The sequence below is a fragment of the Panulirus ornatus genome, chromosome 33 (genome assembly GCF_036320965.1).
Source record: "Panulirus ornatus isolate Po-2019 chromosome 33, ASM3632096v1, whole genome shotgun sequence".
Lineage (NCBI taxonomy): Eukaryota > Metazoa > Arthropoda > Malacostraca > Decapoda > Palinuridae > Panulirus > Panulirus ornatus.
Genome location: NC_092256.1, coordinates 25173801 through 25193749, shown reverse-complemented (window position 1 = coordinate 25193749; position 19949 = coordinate 25173801). Strand labels below are relative to the sequence as shown.

Genomic DNA, 19949 nt, shown 5'->3' with positions numbered 1-19949 from the left:
CCAATTAGAGTTAGATGAGCAAGCATCAGCTAACTTTTGGTAGACTAGGCTGCTTTGAAAGGAGGTTGAGAGTGTGAGAAAAACGAGTACTAATGGGAACATTAGTTACGGAGGGCAAATTAGGAAGTGGTAACAGACAGTGATGAGATGAAGAAATGTTGTGAGTACTTTAAAGAATTGTTGAATGTGTTTGATGATAGGGTGGCTTATATAGGATATTTGGGTCAGGAAGTACATAAAACAAGAGACTGGTTTTGGTGAAAAGAGGAGAGGTAATGAAAGCCATACTAGATGAAATGTTGCAAAGTGGCTGGAATGGATGGTATTTCAGTTGAATTTCTTAAGAATGGGAGTGATTGTATTATTGATTGGTTAGGTAGTTTATGTATGGATCATAGTGGAGTACCTGAAGATTGGCAGAATACATGTATAGCACCATTTTTTAAAGGCAATTGGCACGAAGGTGAGTGTTCAAATCACAGAGACACTAGGTTGCTGGGTGTACCTGGTAAGCTCTGTGGACAAGTAGTGATTGAGAGGGTCCACATAGCTTCAGACCGGGGAGTAACAATGTGGTCTCAGGAGTGGTAGAGATTGTGTATATCAGATGTTTGTTTTAAAGAATTTGTATGAGAAATACTTAGAGAAACAAAAGGATTTGTATGGTGAGGGAGGTTATTGTATGGGTCTTAGAGAGAGGAGCTGGGGTTGTTGGGGCCTAGAAGGTGCATCAGCTAGTGTTTGTGAATAATATGGTGCTGGTGACAAATTCAAGCAAGAAACTGTGAAAGTTGGTCTCTGAGTTTTGGAAAGTGTGAAAGGAGGAAGTTGCAAGTAAATGTGAATGAATGCATGCTTAGGTTTCTTGGTGAAAAGAGAAAGATTATTTGGAATGGGAAACTGAATGGAGAGAACTTGAGTAAGTGTAGTATTTTAGCTAACTGAGAGTGCATATGTTCCTTCTGTGGATGGAGGTCCTCCTTTAGCACTACCTTCATTTTCTTTTTTTTTTTTTTTTTTTTTTTTTTGCTTTGTCGCTGTCTCCCACGTTTGCGAGGTAGTGCAAGGAAACAGATGAAAGAAATGGCCCAACCCACCCCCATACACATGTATATACATACATCCACACATGCAAATATACATACCTACACAGCTTTCCATGGTTTACCCCAGACGCTTCACATGCCCTGATTCAATCCACTGACAGCATGTCAACCCCGGTATACCACATCGCTCCAATTCACTCTATTCCTTGCCCTCCTTTCACCCTCCTGCATGTTCAGGCCCCGATCACACAAAATCTTTTTCACTCCATCCTTCCACCTCCAATTTGGTCTCCCTCTTCTCCTCGTTCCCTCCACCTCCGACACATATATCCTCTTGGTCAATCTTTCCTCACTCATTCTCTCCATGTGCCCAAACCATTTCAAAACACCCTCTTCTGCTCTCTCAACCACGCTCTTTTTATTTCCACACATCTCTCTTACCCTTACGTTACTTACTCGATCAAACCACCTCACACCACACATTGTCCTCAAACATCTCATTTCCAGCACATCCATCCTCCTGCGCACCACTCTATCCATAGCCCACGCCTCGCAACCATACAACATTGTTAGAACCACTATTCCTTCAAACATACCCATTTTTGCTTTCCGAGATAATATTCTCGACTTCCACACGTTCTTCAAGGCTCCCAGAATTTTCGCCCCCTCCCCCATCCTATGATCCACTTCCGCTTCCATGGTTCCATCCGCTGCCAGATCCACTCCCAGATATCTAAAACACTTTACTTCCTCCAGTTTTTCTCCATTCAAACTCACCTCCCAATTGACTTGACCCTCAACCCTACTGTACCTAATAACCTTGCTCTTATTCACATTTACTCTTAACTTTCTTCTTTCACACACTTTACCAAACTCAGTCACCAGCTTCTGCAGTTTCTCACATGAATCAGCCACCAGCGCTGTATCATCAGCGAACAACAACTGACTCACTTCCCAAGCTCTCTCATCCCCAACAGACTTCATACTTGCCCCTCTTTCCAAAACTCTTGCATTCACCTCCGTAACAACCCCATCCATAAACAAATTAAACAACCATGAAGACATCACACACCCCTGCCGCAAACCTACATTCACTGAGAACCAATCACTTTCCTCTCTTCCTATACGTACACATGCCTTACATCCTCGATAAAAACTTTTCACTGCTTCTAACAACTTGCCTCCCACACCATATATTCTTAATACCTTCCACAGAGCATCTCTATCAACTCTATCATATGCCTTCTCCAGATCCATAAATGCTACATACAAATCCATTTGCTTTTCTAAGTATTTCTCACATACATTCTTCAAAGCAAACACCTGATCCACACATCCTCTACCACTTCTGAAACCACACTGCTCTTCCCCAATCTGATGCTCTGTACATGCCTTCACCCTCTCAATCAATACCTCCCATATAGTTTACCAGGAATACTCAACAAACTTATACCTCTGTAATTTGAGCACTCACTCTTATCCCCTTTGCCTTTGTACAATGGCACTATGCACGCATTCCGCCAATCCTCAGGCACCTCACCATGAGTCATACATACATTAAATAACCTTACCAACCAGTCAATAATACAGTCACCCCCTTTTTTAATAAATTCCACTGCAATACCATCCAAACCTGCTGCCTTGCCGGCTTTCATCTTCCGCAAAGCTTTTACTACCTCTTCTCTGTTTACCATATCAAATATTTATACTGAATAATTGCCACAGATGATTAACTTATTTCCTTGTGTCATCATCAACTCCTTCCCTCATTTGATGTGCATTTTTTGTATGTAGGTATGTTTTATACATTGTGGTACTTTAAGGATTTTAAAGAATGAAATTATTTACTCCCTTAGTCAGTGGTATATTCCCCCAAGAAGCTTTAAGAAGAAAACAGCCTCAAACATTAAACTGTACTTCTTATTTATATGGCGAGCAGATTTTCAAGCTATATCCTCATGTATCCCCCTGGGGATAGGGGAGAAAGAATACTTCCCATGTATTCCCTGCGTGTCGTAGAAGGCGACTAAAAGGGGAGGGAGCGGGGGGCTGGAAATCCTCCCCTCTCATTTTTTTTTGATTTTCCAAAAGAAGGAACAGAGAACGAGGCCAGGTGAGGATATTCCCTCAGAGGCCCAGTCCTCTGTTCTTAACGCTACCTTGCTAACGCGGGAAATGGCGAATAGTATGAAAGAAAAAAGATCCTCATGTATCATGTATACATTATTAGGCTATTTTTGCACAATGGAAATACTTTCCTTTCTCCATGTAGATGTAGGTTTCTTATATTTCAGACAATTCAAGTATTAGAAAACGAATTGTCATCTATTCGTGAGAATCCTAGTCCTGTCCTTGATGGCCAGAGTGAGATCATGAGCACAAGTACTATTAGCCGTGCAGAAGATACACAACGGATGAAAGAACTAGAAGACACATTTGAGGAAAGATATATGAAGGTAAGCAACTAGTGAAATATAAGTTGTTGTATAGCAAATGGTGGTGTGAATACTGGAATTTCATGAAAATCCTGTTACAACCTATCATTGTCCTGTGAAAGCATCCATAATCTGCATGCCTATGCCATTAAGATTCCTGCTATAGCATCACATAAGTTGACTGAAGTTTGAATGCAAAACAGTGATAATCCATGCTTTTCTAAGTTATTAACTCAATTTTTGGCTTTGTTCTGCCATTATAATGTACTCCAGCAAGCATCCAACCCTTAGTAATCTATTTAAGTAATTGCTAAGCTTTATCTTAGATTGCACAACACTTCTTCAAAGTGTAGTCAAGGAATAATTTTTGAGTAGGTTCAGTAAACAGTTGTTTTTCATTTGCCCTTCTCAGCAGATTCACAACCAGTAGTCCCACTTTGCACCCTATGAATTAGTACATAATTCATTAATGCCTGCTTGCCATCACCTCTGTTAACCTCCATATGCCTATTCTGTCCCCCTTTTTAAATTAGGTATTCTCAGTCACTAGTTCATTTTCAGCACACCACAAGGTGTTCATCTTTCTCAGTCACAACACTGGGTATGCTGTTCCCTCCAATGATTGCCTCTGCTGCCATATTATCCACTTTTGCATTCAAGTAACCCATCACTAATATTCAATCCTTTGCATCAAAACTGCAAACACACTCACTCAACTCCTCCAAAATTGCAGTTTATTATACCATTTTGTTGGTTGTGAACTGAATGTTGTGAGGGTATTTAAGAGCTATTTTCTAAATCTGTTGATGATTATTGATTTATGCAATGGTTAAGAACCTATTGGAGTGAATTGCTGAGAAAATGTATCTGCAAAATACAGTTTACTTGGGGTAAGGAAGAATGAATTCTACCTCCTTATTCCTTGTGTGTCATAGATGGTGACAAAAAGGGGCAAGAGTTGGAACTTCCTCATCTTGTATTTCAGTTTTTAGCATGAAATTGAAAGAGCCAAGCGAGGAGTGCTTACCATCCTCAAAGGCTCAAGTTGGGGTGCCTGAATTTTGTGGCTGTAATTAAGATAAGGAGAAAGGAGATACAGGTAGTATGTTTGAGAAAAGGAACCTGGATGTTCTGGCTCTAAGTGAAACAAAGCTCAAGGGTAAAGGGGGTGGAGCATATTTTGGGAATATCTTAGGGGTAGAATCTGGGGTTGGTATGAGGACAAAAGCTAAGGAAGGGGTAGCACTACTGCTGTTATGGGAATAAGTGAAAGGGTTTAATTTAGGAAGTGAGCTCTTGACTGATGTGGGTGAAAATGAAACTAGCTTGAGAGAGAGGGTGATTTTTAATGCGTATGCACCTGGCCATAGGAAAGAAGATGATGAAAGGCAAATACTTTGTGAGCAGCTGAGGGAGTTTGTCAGCATTATGATGCCAGAGATCAGACATCAGTTGTAGGGGATTTAAATGCAAAAGTGAGTGAAACAAAGCTCAAGGGTAAAGGGGGTGCATATTTTGGGAATATCTTAGGGGTCGGTATGAGGGCACAAGCTAAGGAAGTGGTAGCACTGCTGCTGAAGCAAGAGTTGTAGGAATTAGTGAAAGAGTTTAACTTAGGAAGTGAGCTCAAGACTGATGTGGGTGAAAATGAAAGTAGCTTGAGAGAGAGGGTTATTTTTAATGCATATACACCTGATCATAGGAAAGAAGATGATGAGAGGCAAATACTTTGTGAGTACCTGAGTGAGTTTGTCAGCAGTTTTGATACCTGAGATCAGATATCAGTTATAGGTGATTTATATGCAAAAGTTGTCATGTTTCAGTCAAGGGTATAACTGGGGGATATGTGGTATTCAAGATGAATAGGAATGGTTAACAGCTTTTGAAGTTTTGTGCTGAAAAAGGACTGGTGACTGGGACATCACAAGTATACATGAGTGAGTAGAAAAGATTGTAAGAGGGTGTTATTGGATTGCATACTAATTGACTGGTGTGCAAAAGAGAGGCTTTTTGATGTTATTTGTTGAGGGGGTAGCTAGTGAGATGTATCTTCATCACCTGGTGGAGGCAAGGGTTAAGATTTGTAGCACTTTTTGGAAAAGAGGAAATTATATGAGTGAAAAGAGAATGATGAAAGTGATATTAGGAAAGGGATGTGTACGAAGAAAATACCAGGAAAGATGGGTGTAGAATGGTAAAATTTGAAAGTAAGCGAAAAAAGGGGAGTGGTTAAGGAATGGGAGATGTTTAGGGAAGCTGTGCTGGCATGTATGAGAGAAGCATGATTTGAATACTATATGTGCATTTTAGTTGACTGTAATCTGGATGCTTCTAACCTGGTTCATATCATGTCACTGGTATCCCAGTGTTATGTAACATCACTTAAACAATTAATTGTTAAGCCCAGAAGTTTCTGTAAGGTTACAGAAGTTGAAGGCATAGGGGTCATTTTGCAGGATGGCCTTAATAATTCTTAGCTCATTGGAAATTCACCTGACATGCCTCTGTTTGTCATTTATTTTGTATGATTTTGTTTTTCTTTTGGTCAAGTGGCATTCCAGTTTGAAATGACACCACATTAGATTGAAGCTCTTGGAGCATTTCAATTAGTTGTTCAAGGATTATATGCCTACTTAAGTTTCACTTGTAATCAAGGAACAAAATTCTGTGTTAAAACTGTATTTCTTTTAGCTGAAAAGTGTAGCAATCAAGCTGAAGAAACGTGTAGCAGAGCTCACTGCACAGCAAAACTCATTGGAAGAAACTCGCAACAAGTTGGCGACAGAGAAAGATGTTGGACCTAAAGATAGTATGAGGACTGTATCAAAGAATGTTCAGGTAAGACTCCATATTATTTGCATATTTGTTTCCTCCTCTCATTCCTTACCTCTCTCCATTGTATTTACAGTATTTAGATTAGCAGAAGAATGGAGTGAAAGATGCTTTGAGAGTTTGGGGCCTGAATTTGCAGGAAGGTATGAGGCATGCAAGGGATGTTTCAAAATGGAGCAGTGTGTTAGATAGGACATGATGTCCTGTTAATGGGTTGAACCAGGTCATATGGAGCAGTCAGGAAAAACTATGAATAGGTCCATTGGGCCTTGTTGTGGATGAGGGCTCTGGTTTCGTTGCATTGTACTCGACAGCTCAAAAATGGATGTAAATGAATGAGGCCATTCTTTTGTCTGTTATTGGCTTTACCTCACTAACTCAGGAAACAATAAACAAGTATAAAAGAACAGAGAGAATAGGATGGCAGATGTTGGATACTTGGGTTGGGGGGGAGGTGAAGTGATTGAGTATTGGCGAGTGTTTGGGTGAAAAGGAAAGAGGTAGTGGGTAAGATGAAGTTTAGCAAGGCAGCAGGAGTAGATAGTGGTGCAGTTGAATTTCCTGAAAAAGAGAGTGAGTGTTGTTGATTGGTTAGTTTGGATTTTCATTTTATGGTGAGATACCTGAGGATTGGTGGAATAATTGTATAGTGCTATTGTATAAAGACAAGAGGGACAAAGTACCTTGTTAGTTGTATGGGAGAGAGTGATAATTGAAAGGTTGGTGTCATGCAAAGCGCATCAGACTGGGTAGTAACAGTGTGGTGTCAGGAGTGGCTCTGGATGTGGGGATCAGGTGTTTACTTTGAAGAATGGGTATGACAGATATTTAAACAAATAGAAAGATTTATTTGACCTTTATGGAGCTGGAGAAAGCATATGATAGGATTGATTGAGATGCTATGCATAAGGTGTAATGAAAATATGGTGTGGGAGGAAAGCCATTAGAAGCAGTGAGGAGTATTTATCAAGCGAGTAAGGAATATGAGTAAGTAGTTAGAGAGATGGTATTGCAGTGGACTTTATTAAAAAAGGGGGTGACTGTATTATTGACTGGTTGGTAAGGTTATTTAATGTATGTATGACTCATGGTGAGGTGCCTGAGGATTGGCGGAATGCGTGCATAGTGCCATTGTACAAAGGCAAAGGGGATAAGAGTGAGTGCTCAAATTACAGAGGTATAAGTTTGTTGAGTATTCCTGGTAAATTATATGGGAGGGTATTGATTGAGAGGGTGAAGGCATGTACAGAGCATCAGATTGGGGAAGAGCAGTGTGGTTTCTGAAGTGGTAGAGGATGTGTGGATCAGGTGTTTGCTTTGAAGAATGTATGTGAGAAATACTTAGAAAAGCAAATGAATTTGTATGTAGCATTTATGGATCTGGAGAAGGCATATGATAGAGTTGATAGAGATGCTCTGTGGAAGGTATTAAGAATATATGGTGTGGGAGGCAAGTTGTTAGAAGCAGTGAAAAGTGTTTGTCGAGGATATAAGGCATGTGTACGTGTAGGAAGAGAGGAAAGTGATTGGTTCTCAGTGAATGTAGGTTTGTGGCAGGGGTGTGTGATGTCTCCATGGTTGTTTAATTTGTTTATGGATGGGGTTGTTAGGGAGGTGAATGCAAGAGTTTTGGAAAGAGGGGGAAGTATGAAGTCTGTTGGGGATGAGAGAGCTTGGGAAGTGAGTCAGTTGTTGTTCGCTGATGATACAGCGCTGGTGGCTGATTCATGTGAGAAACTGCAGAAGCTGGTGACTGAGTTTGGTAAAGTGTGTGAAAGAAGAAAGTTAAGAGTAAATGTGAATAAGAGCAAGGTTATTAGGTACAGTAGGGTTGAGGGTCAAGTCAATTGGGAGGTAAGTTTGAATGGAGCAAAACTGGAGGAAGTAAAGTGTTTTAGATATCTGGGAGTGGATCTGGCAGCAGATGGAACCATGGAAGCGGAAGTGGATCATAGGGTGGGGGAGGGGGCGAAAATCCTGGGAGCGTTGAAGAATGTGTGGAAGTCGAGAACATTATCTCGGAAAGCAAAAATGGGTATGTTTGAAGGAATAGTGGATCCAACATTGTTGTATGGTTGCGAGGCGTGGGCTATGTATAGAGTTGTGCGCAGGAGGGTGGATGTGCTGGAAATGAGATGTTTGAGGACAATGTGTGGTGTGAGGTGGTTTGATCGAGTAAGTAACGTAAGGGTAAGAGAGATGTGTGGAAATAAAAAAGAGTGTGGTTGAGAGAGCAGAAGAGGGTGTTTTGAAGTGGTTTGGTCACATGGAGAGAATGGGTGAGGAAGGATTGACCAAGAGGATATATGTGTCGGAGGTGGAGGGAACGAGGAGAAGTGGGAGACCAAATTGGAGGTGGAAAGATGGAGTGAAAAAGATTATGAGTGATCGGGGCCTGAACATGCAGGAGGGTGAAAGGAGGGCAAGGAATAGAGTGAATTGGATCGATGTGGTATACCGGGGTTGACGTGCTGTCAGTGGATTGAATCAGGGCATGTGAAGCGTCTGGGGTAAACCATGGAAAGCTGTGTAGGTATGTATATTTGCGTGTGTGGACGTATGTATATACATGTGTATGGGGGTGGGTTGGGCCATTTCTTTCGTCTGTTTCCTTGCGCTTCCTCGCAAACGTGGGAGACAGCGACAAAGCAAAAAAAAAAAAAAAAGTTAGAGAGAAGGGCAATTGGATCCAGGTGAAGGTGGGACTGCAACTGGGGTATGTGATGTTGTCAGGGCTGTTTTATCTGGCAGACATTTGACTCACATTTAATGGATAAGGAAAATTTCAGCGAACCATTCACAACTTATGTTAGTCCAGAACTACAATATACTTCTCAAGTATAATCAGAGATCTTAAAGAAGTACAAAAAACTTTTTTAAATCTGGTACAAATCATTGTTTCCTTCCTCTGGACCTTTTCTATAAGCACTGTGTGTTTCATTAGGAGCAGTTACCAAACTAGATAATGCACTTTAAGATATGAACAGCTTGCTGAATATTTCCATATACGTGAAAGCTGTTCAAATATTTGCCAGCAGACAGTTTGTCTCCTTTACTATTCTCCTAGTACAGGACTCCGGCAACAGTTTAGGAGCAGTTTCAACTCCCAGGTCCCTTTTACACACTCACACATAATCCTTAAGGTTATTTTCTGCTAGATGGTATTCTTATTAAGGTTTTCTTTCTCTGTGTTCCATCCTCATTCCTGTACATTTACTTAGGATGAGCTTCACCAGCCATGTATCATACTATCTGTCTAGGTCTTCTTATAGATTGATACAATCCTGCTTGCTTTTCACTTCCTTTAAAATCTTTGCATCATTTGGAAATATATTCAGGAAGGAGTCCATACCTCCTGGCAAGTCATTCACACAGATCACGGAGAGTGATTATCTCAAAACAAAACCCCGCAGCACTCCACCTCCACCTGTTTGGAAATGGCTCCTCTGACATGTATTCTTTTTACCTCTCCACTAAGATAATTTATGATCAGTTGATGGTCTCCATCTCCCACTTAATCCTGCTTGGATGTCTAGTTTCTTAATGAGACCCCCAGTCTCATATGGTACAGTATCAAATGCTGTCTGGCAGTTTAGGTACAAACAGTCCACCCAGCCTTAGTGTGAGACAGAACTCACTCTTATAGAAATGTAAGAAATTCATTACACATCTCCTGCTTTCCCCAAAACTGCACTGTCTCTCTCACTTGCATGGCTCAAGGTATACCACTATAGTAGAAAATGATACATTTTTTTTTTTCTATTATACTTTGTCACTGTCTCCCGCGTAAGCGAGGTAGCGCAAGGAAACAGATGAAAGAATGGCCCAACCCACCCACATACTCATGTATATACATACACATCCACACACACACACATATACATACCTATACATCTCAACGCATACATATATATACACACACAGACATATACATATATACACATGTACATAATTCATGCTGTCTGCCCTTATTCACTCCCGTCGCCACCCCGCCACACATGAAATAACCCCCTCCCCCCAAATTTGTGCGAGGTAGCGCTAGGAAAAGACAACAAAGGCCACATTAAACACTTCGTTCACACTCAGTCTCTAGCTGTCATGTATAATGCACCAAAACCACAGGTCCCTTTCCACATCCAGGCCCCACAGAACTTTCCATGGTTTACCCCAGATGCTTCACATGCCCTGGTTCAATCCATTGGCAGCATGTTGACCTCAATATACCACATCGTTCCAATTCACTCTCTTCCTTGCATGCCTTTCACCCACCTGCATGTTCAGGCCCCGATCGCTCAAAATCTTTTTCACTCCATCTTTCCACCTCCAATTTGGTCTCCCACTTCTCGTTCCCTCCACCTCTGACACATATATCCTCTTTGTCAATCTTTCCTCCCTCATTCTCTCCATGTGACCAAACCATTTCAGAACACCCTCTTCTGCTCTCTCAACCACACTCTTTTTATTACCACACATCTCTCTTCCCCTTTCATAACTTACTCAATCAAACCACCTCACACCACATATTGTCCTCAAACATCTCATTTCCAGCACATCCACCCTCTTCCACACAGCTCTATCTATAGCCCATGCCTCGCAGCCATATATCATTGTTGGAACCACTATATCTTCAAACATACCCATTTTTGCTTTCCAAGATAACGTTCTCGACTTCCACACATTCTTCAACGCTCCCAGAAGTTTCACCCCCTCCCCCACCCTATGATCCACTTCCGCTTCCATGGTTCCATCCGCTGCCAAATCCACTCCCAGATATCTAAAACACTTTACTTCCTCCAGTTTTTCTCCATTCAAACTTACCTCCCAATTGACTTGACCCTCAACCCTACTGTACCTAATAACCTTGCTCTTATTCACATTTACTCTTAACTTTCTTCTTCCACACACTTTACCAAACTCCGTCACCAGCTTCTGCAGTTTCTCACCCGAATCAGCCACCAGTGCTGTATCATCAGCGAACAACAACTGACTAACTTCCTTAGCTCTCTCATCCATAACAGACTGCATACTTGCCCCTCTTTACAAAACTTTTGCATTCACCTCCCTAAAAACCCCTTACATAAACAAATTAAACAACCCTGGAGACATCACACACCCCTGCTGCAAACCTACATTCACTGAGAACCAATCACTTTCCTCTCTTCCTACACATACACAAGCTTTACATCCTTGATAGAAACTTTTCACTGCTTCTAACAACTTGCCTCCCACACCATATATTCTTAATACCTTCCACAGAGCATCTTATCAACTCTTATCATTTGCCTGGCCAGGTAGTGCCAGGAATAGACAAAAAGGGCCACATTTGTTCACACTCAGTCTCTATCTGTCATGTATTAAGCACTGAAACTACAGCTCCCTTTCCACATCCAAGCCCCACAGACCGTTCCATGGTTTGCCCCAGATGCTTTACACACCCTGGTTCAATCCATTGACAGCACATCGATCCCGGTATACCACAACGTTCCAATTCACTCTATTCCTTGCACACCTTTCATCCTCCTGTATGTTCTGGCCCCAATTGCTCAAAATCTTTTTCACTTCATCTTTCCACCTCCAGTTTGGTCTCCCGCTTCTCCTTGTTCCCTCCACCTCTGACACATATATCCTCTTTGTCAATCTTTCCTCACTCATTCTCTGCATATGTCCAAACCATTTCAACACATCCTCTTCGGCTGTCTCAACCACACTCTTTTTATTACCACACATCTCTCTTACCCTTTCATTACTTACTCGATCAAACCGCCTCCCGCCACATGTTGTCCTCAAACATCTCATTTCCAACACATCCACCCTCCTTCGCACAACCTTATCCATAGCCCATGCCTCGCAACTATGTAACATTGTTGGAACCACTATTCCTTCAAACATACCCATTTTTGCTCTCCGAGATAACGTCGTTGCCTTCCACACATTCTTCAATGCTCCCAGAACCTTCGCCGCCTCCCCCACCCTGTGACTCAATTCTGCTTCCATGGTTCCATCCACTGCTAAGTCCTCTCCCAGGTATCTAAAACACTTCACTTCCTCCAGTTTTTCTTCATTCAAACTTACATCCCAATTCGACTTGTCCCTCAACCCTACTGAACTTAATAACTTTTTCTTATTCACATTTACTCTCAACTCTCTCCTTTCACACACTTTTCTAGAATCAGTCACCAACTTTTGCAGTTTCTCACTTGAATCAGCCACTAGTGCCGTATCATCGGTGAACAGCAATTGACTCACTTCCCTGGCCCTCTCATCTCAACAGACTTCTTACTTGCTCCTCTCTCCAAAACTCTTGCATTTACCTCCCTAACCAACTCATCCATAAACAAATTAAACAGCCATGGTGACATCACACTCCACTGCTGCATACCAACCTTCACTGGGAACCAGTCACTCTCCTGTCTTCCTACTCATACACATGCCGTACACCCATTAAAATTTCTCACTGCTTCTAGCAGCTTACCTCCCATACCATATATTCTAAAGACCTTCCGCAGAGCATCTCTGTTAACTCTATCATATACCTTCTCCAGATCCATAAATGCCACATACAGATGCATTTGTTTTTCTAAGTATTTCTCTCACACATTCTTCAAAGCTAACACCTGATCCACAAATCCTTCACCACTTTTTTTTTTAGGTGCAAGATGTGGATTTTGTGGTAGTAAGTGAATTAGGTTAGTGGCCTGGAAGTGCTACTTGAGCTTCCATACCAATGACATCTTAGGCCTAGATGGGTTGCTTGGTTGTTTCATCTCATATGAACAGATATGAGCCACTCTCATGATTCTTGAGATGTTCAAAAAGAGTGAGACCTTAGTAGACCAACTGTTTAGGGTGAAAACTGTTTTGACCCCATTGGCAATTACTCTTTATCATAGGGCTCAGTCTTTGCTAGATATATGGTTTCCAGGCTACTAGACCTGCTTGTATTTATCCATATTTTCTTTCATTGTTTTCAGGCACTGCAAGGGGAAATAGACAGACTGCAGGACAAAGTTGACAGTAAGGCAAAAGAGTTAAAAGAACAAGGAAAACAACTAACTGCAGCAGCAGAACAATTGGCAAATGTTAAGTCTCAGCTTGCAGCTTCTCAAGATGAAAATGAGTCACTCCTCAGAGCTGTTAAGGTAAAGTATCTCTTTTTCTGTATTGTACATTACCTCATATGTGTAAAGTATTGATGAAACCAAAAGCTTCAGCCACTGAACATTTCTTCCTATCTGAGTGTTGTAGACTCAAGAGTTGTAGAGAGCAAAAGAAGTATAGGAATGGATCATTTGCATTTAACTTTTGAAACATTGAGCACTGGACAATCTTAGAGTGATTGTGGCTAAGTTTGGAATATTGTACCCATTAGAATGATGATACAGCGCTGATGATACAGCGCTGGTGGCTGATTCATGTGAGAAACTGCAGAAGCTGGTGACTGAGTTTGGTAAAGTGTGTGAAGGAAGAAAGTTAAGAGTAAATGTGAATAAGAGCAAGGTTATTAGGTACAGTAGGGTTGAGGGTCCAAGTCAATTGGGAGGTAAGTTTAAATGGAGAAAAACTGGAGGAAGCGAAGTGTTTTAGATATCTGGGAGTGGATTTGGCAACGGATGTTACCATGGAAGCGGAAGTGAATCATGGGGTGGGGGAGAGGGCGAAAGTTCTGGGAGTGTTGAAAAATGTGTGGAAGTCGAGAACATTATCTTGGAAAGCAAAAATGGCTATGTTTGAAGGAATAGTGGTTCCAACAATGTTATATGGTTGCGAGGCATGGGCTATGGATAGAGTTGTGCACAGGAGGGTGGATGTGCTGGAAATGAGATGGTTGAGGACAATATGTGGTGTGAGGTGGTTTGATCGAGTAAGTAATAATAGGGTAAGAGAGATGTGTGGTAATAAAAAGAGTGTGATTGAGAGAGCAGAAGAGGGTGTTTTGAAATGGTTTGGTCACATGGGGAGAATGAGTGAGGAAAGATTGACCAAGAGGATATATGTGTCGGAGGTGGAGGGAACGAGGAGAAGTGGGTGACCATATTGGAGGTGGAAAGATGGAGTGAAAAAGATTTTGAGTGATTGGGGCCTGAACATGCAGGAGGGTGAAAGGCGTGCAAGGAATAGAGTGAATTGGAACGATGTGGTATACCGGGGTCGATGTGCTGTCACTGGATTGTACCAGGGCATGTGAAGCGTTTGGGGTAAACCACGGAAAGTTGTGTGGGGCCTGGATGTGGAAAGGGAGCTGTGGTTTCGGTGCATTATTACATGACAGCTAGAGACTGAGTGTGAACGAATGTTGCCTTTGTTGTCTTTTCCTAGCGCTACCTTGCACACATGTGGGGGGAGGGGGATGTTATTTCATGTGTGGCGAGGTGGCGATGGGAATGAATAAAGGCAGACAGTATGAATTATGTACATGTGTATTTATGTATATGTCTGTGTGTGTATATATATGTATATGTTGAGATGTATAGGTATGTATATTTGCGTGTGTGGACATGTATGTATATACATATGTATGTGGGTGGGTTGGGCCTTTCTTTCGTCTGTTTCATTGTGCTAACTTGCTAATGCGGGAGACAGCAACAAAGCAAAATAGATAAATAAAAAGATGAAATAATATATTATTATTCTTTTCTTCTTTCATACTATTCGCCATTTCCCGCATTAGCGAGGTAGCGTTAAGAACAGAGGACTGGGCCTTTTAGGGAATATCCTCACCAGGCCCCCTTCTCTGTTCCTTCTTTTGGAAATTTTTTTTTTTTTTTTTTTTTTTTTTTTTTTTTTTTTTTTTTGCCGCTGTCTCCCGCGTTTGCGAGGTAGCGCAAGGAAGCAGACGAAAGAAATGGCCCAACCCACCCCCATACACATGCCTTGATTCAATCCACTGACAGCACGTCAACCCCGGTATACCACATCGCTCCAGTTCACTCTATTCTTTGCCCTCCTTTCACCCTCCTGCATGTTCAGGCCCCGATCACACAAAATCTTTTTCACTCCATCTTTCCACCTCCAATTTGGTCTCCCTCTTCTCCTCGTTCCCTCCACCTCCGACACATATATCCTCTTGGTCAATCTTTCCTCACTCATTCTCTCCATGTGACCAAACCATTTCAAAACACCCTCTTCTGCTCTCTCAACCACGCTCTTTTTATTTCCACACATCTCTCTTACCCTTACGTTACTTACTCGATCAAACCACCTCACACCACACATTGTCCTCAAACATCTCATTTCCAGCACATCCATCCTCCTGCGCACAACTCTATCCATAGTCCACGCTTCGCAACCATACAACATTGTTGGAACCACTATTCCTTCAAACATACCCATTTTTGCTTTCCGAGATAATGTTCTTGACTTCCACACACTTTTCAAGGCTCCCAGAATTTTCGCCCCCTCCCCCACCCTATGATCCACTTCCGCTTCCATGGTTCCATCCGCTGCCAGATCCACTCCAAGATATCTAAAACACTTCACTTCCTCCAGTTTTTCTCCATTCAAACTCACCTCCCAATTGAATTGACCCTCAACCCCACTGTACCTAATAACCTTGCTCTTATTCACATTTACTCTTAACTTTCTTCTTTCACACACTTTACCAAACTCAGTCACCAGCTTCTGCAGTTTCTCACATGAATCAGCCACCAGCGCTGTATCATCAGCGAACAACAACTGACTCACTTCCCAAGCTCTCTCATCCCCAACAGACTTCATACTTGCCCCTCTTTCCAAAACTCTTGCATTCACCTCCCTAACAACCCCATCCATAAACAAATTAAACAACCATGGAGACATCACACACCCCTGCCGCAAACCTACATTCACTGAGAACCAATCACTTTCCTCTCTTCCTATACGTACACATGCCTTACATCCTCGATAAAAACTTTTCACTGCTTCTAACAACTTGCCTCCCACACCATATATTCTTAATACCTTCCACAGAGCCTCTCTATCAACTCTATCATATGCCTTCTCCAGATCCATAAATGCTACATACAAATCCATTTGCTTTTCTAAGTATTTCTCACATACATTCTTCAAAGCAAACACCTGATCCACACATCCTCTACCACTTCTGAAACCACACTGCTCTTCCCCAGTCTGATGCTCTGTACATGCCTTCACCCTCTCAATCAATACCCTGCCATATGATTTGCCAGGAATACTCAACAAACTTATACCTCTGTAATTTGAGCACTCACTCTTATCCCCTTTGCCTTTGTACAATGGCACTATGCACGCATTCCGCCAATCCTCAGGCACCTCACCATGAGTCATACATACATTAAATAACCTTACCAACCAGTCAACAATACAGTCACCCCCTTTTTTAATAAATTCCACTGCAATACCATCCAAACCTGCTGCCTTGCCGGCTTTCATCTTCCGCAGAGCTTTTACTACCTCTTCTCTGTTTACCAACTCATTTTCCCTAACCCTCGCACTTTGCACACCACCTCGACCAAAACACCCTATATCTGCCACTCTATCATCAAACACATTCAACAAACCTTCAAAATACTCACTCCATCTCCTTCTCACATCACCACTACTTGTTATCACCTCCCCATTTGCGCCCTTCACTGAAGTTCCCATTTGCTCCCTTGTCTTACGCACTTTATTTACCTCCTTCCAGAACATCTTTTTATTCTCCCTAAAATTTAATGATACTCTCACCCCAACTCTCATTTGCCCTCTTTTTCACCTCTTGCACCTTTCTCTTGACCTCCTGTCTCTTTCTTTTATACGTCTCCCACTCAATTTCATTTTTTCCCTGCAAAAATCGTCCAAATGCCTCTCTCTTCTCTTTCACTAATACTCTTACTTCTTCATCCCACCACTCACTACCCTTTCTAATCTGCCCACCTCCCACTCTTCTCATGCCATTCCTCCCCCACTCCCCTTACTTCCATTGTTCTCACCTTTTTCCATTCTGTACTCAGTCTCTCCTGGTACTTCCTCACACAAGTCTCCTTCCCAAGCTCACTTACTCTCACCACCCTCTTCACCCCAACATTCACTCTTCTTTTCTGAAAACCCATACAAATCTTCACCTTAGCCTCCACAAGATAATGATCAGACATCCCTCCAGTTGCACCTCTCAGCACATTAACATCCAAAAGTCTCTCTTTCGTGCGTCTATCAATTAACACGTAATCCAATAACGCTCTCTGGCCATCTCTCCTACTTACATAAGTATACTTATGTATATCTCGCTTTTTAAACCAGGTATTCCCAATCATCAGTCCTTTTTCAGCACATAAATCTACAAGCTCTTCACCATTTCCATTTACAACACTGAACACCCCATGTATACCAATTATTCCCTCAACTGCCACATTACTCACCTTTGCATTCAAATCACCCAACACTATAACCCGGTCTTGTGCATCAAAACCACTAACACACTCATTCAGCTGCTCCCAAAACACTTGCCTCTCATGATCTTTCTTCTCATGCCCAGGTGCATATGCACCAATAATCACCCATCTCTCTCCATCAACTTTCAGTTTTACCCATATTAATCGAGAATTTACTTTCTTACATTCTATCACATACTTCCACAACTCCTGTTTCAGGAGTACTGGTACTCCTTCCCTTGCTCTTGTCCTCTCACTAACCCCTGACTTTACTGCCAAGACATTCCCAAACCACTCTTCCCCTTTACCCTTGAGCTTCGTTTCCCTCAGAGCCAAAACATCCAGGTTCCTTTCCTCAAACATACTACCTGTCTCTCCTTTTTTCACATCTTGGTTACATCCACACACATTTAGGCACCCCAATCTGAGCCTTCGAGGAGGATGAGCACTCCCCGCGTGACTCCTTCTTCTGTTTCCCATTTTAGAAAGTTAAAAAGATACAAGGAGGGGAGGATTTCTGGCCCCCCGCTCCCGTCCTCTCTAGTCGCTTTCTACGACACGCGAGGAATGCGTGGGAAGTATTCTTTCACCCCTATCCCCAGGGATAATATACATATATATATATACACATACACACACATACACACACACACGCACATATACACACACACACACACATACATATATATACATGTGAAAAATGTAAGAAACAATTTAGAAAACTGAAACTTCTAGCTTGAAATGAATGTTTAATTTGTTTATGGATGGGGTTGTTAGGGAGGTAAATGCAAGAGTCTTGGAAAGAGGGGCAAGTATGAAGTCTGTTGGGGATGAGAGAGCTTGGGAAGTGAGTCAGTTGTTGTTCGCTGATGATACAGCGCTGGTGGCGGATTCATGTGAGAAACTGCAGAAGCTGGTGACGGAGTTTGGTAAAGTGTGTGGAAGAAGAAAGTTAAGAGTAAATGTGAATAAGAGCAAGGTTATTAGGTACAGTAGGGTTGAGGGTCAAGTCAATTGGGAGGTGAGTTTGAATGGAGAAAAACTGGAGGAAGTGAAGTGTTTTAGATATCTGGGAGTGGATCTGTCAGCGGATGGATCCATGGAAGCGGAAGTGGATCATAGGGTGGGGGAGGGGGCGAAAATTTTGGGAGCCTTGAAAAATGTGTGGAAGTCGAGAACATTATCCCGGAAAGCAAAAATGGGTATGTTTGAAGGAATAGTGGTTCCAACAATGTTGTATGGTTGCGAGGTGTGGGCTATGGATAGAGTTGTTCGCAGGAGGATGGATGTGCTGGAAATGAGATGTTTGAGGACAATGTGTGGTGTGAGGTGGTTTGATCGAGTAAGTAACGTAAGGGTAAGAGAGATGTGTGGAAATAAAAAGAGCGTGGTTGAGAGAGCAGAAGAGGGTGTTTTGAAATGGTTTGGGCACATGGAGAGAATGAGTGAGGAAAGATTGACCAAGAGGATATATGTGTCGGAGGTGGAGGGAACGAGGAGAAGAGGGAGACCAAATTGGAGGTGGAAAGATGGAGTGAAAAGGATTTTGTGTGATCGGGGCCTGAACATGCAGGAGGGTGAAAGGAGGGCAAGGAATAGAGTGAATTGGAGCGATGTGGTATACAGGGGTTGACGTGCTGTCAGTGGATTGAATCAAGGCATGTGAAGCGTCCGGGGTAAACCATGGAAAGCTGTGTAGGTATGTATATTTGCGTGTGTGGACGTGTGTATGTACATGTGTATGGGGGGGTTGGGCCATTTCTTTCGTCTGTTTCCTTGCGCTACCTCGCAAACGCGGGAGACAGCGACGAGGTATAAAAAAAAAAAAAAATATATATATATATATATATATATATATATATATATATATATATATATATATATATATAGGTATATATAGGTATTAAGAATATATGGTGTGGGAGGCAAGTTGTTAGAAGCAGTGAAAAGTTTTTATCGAGGATGTAAGGCATGTGTACGTGTAGGAAGAGAGGAAAGTGATTGGTTCTCAGTGAATGTAGGTTTGCGGCAGGGGTGTGTGATGTCTCCATGGTTGTTTAATTTGTTTATGGATGGGGTTGTTAGGGAGGTAAATGCAAGAGTTTTGGAAAGAGGGGCAAGTATGAAGTCTGTTGGGGATGAGAGAGCTTAGGAAGTGAGTCAGTTGTTGTTCGCTGATGATACAGCGCTGGTGGCGGATTCATGTGAGAAACTGCAGAAGCTGGTGACGGAGTTTGGTAAAGTGTGTGGAAGAAGAAAGTTAAGAGTAAATG

General features: G+C 42.1%; 1 protein-coding gene across 2 annotated transcripts in view; it reads left to right on the top strand.

Annotated features, from left to right (window-relative positions):
* LOC139759651 (uncharacterized) overlaps positions 1–19949 on the top strand; it is a 144893-nt gene that overhangs the window by 56890 nt on the left and 68054 nt on the right. For both annotated transcript variants that reach the window (XM_071682045.1, XM_071682044.1), the window contains exons 8-10: positions 3341–3502; positions 6173–6319; positions 13285–13452. In XM_071682045.1, the coding sequence (XP_071538146.1) occupies positions 3341–3502; positions 6173–6319; positions 13285–13452 (477 nt within the window). The remainder of the gene's footprint in view (positions 1–3340; positions 3503–6172; positions 6320–13284; positions 13453–19949) is intronic.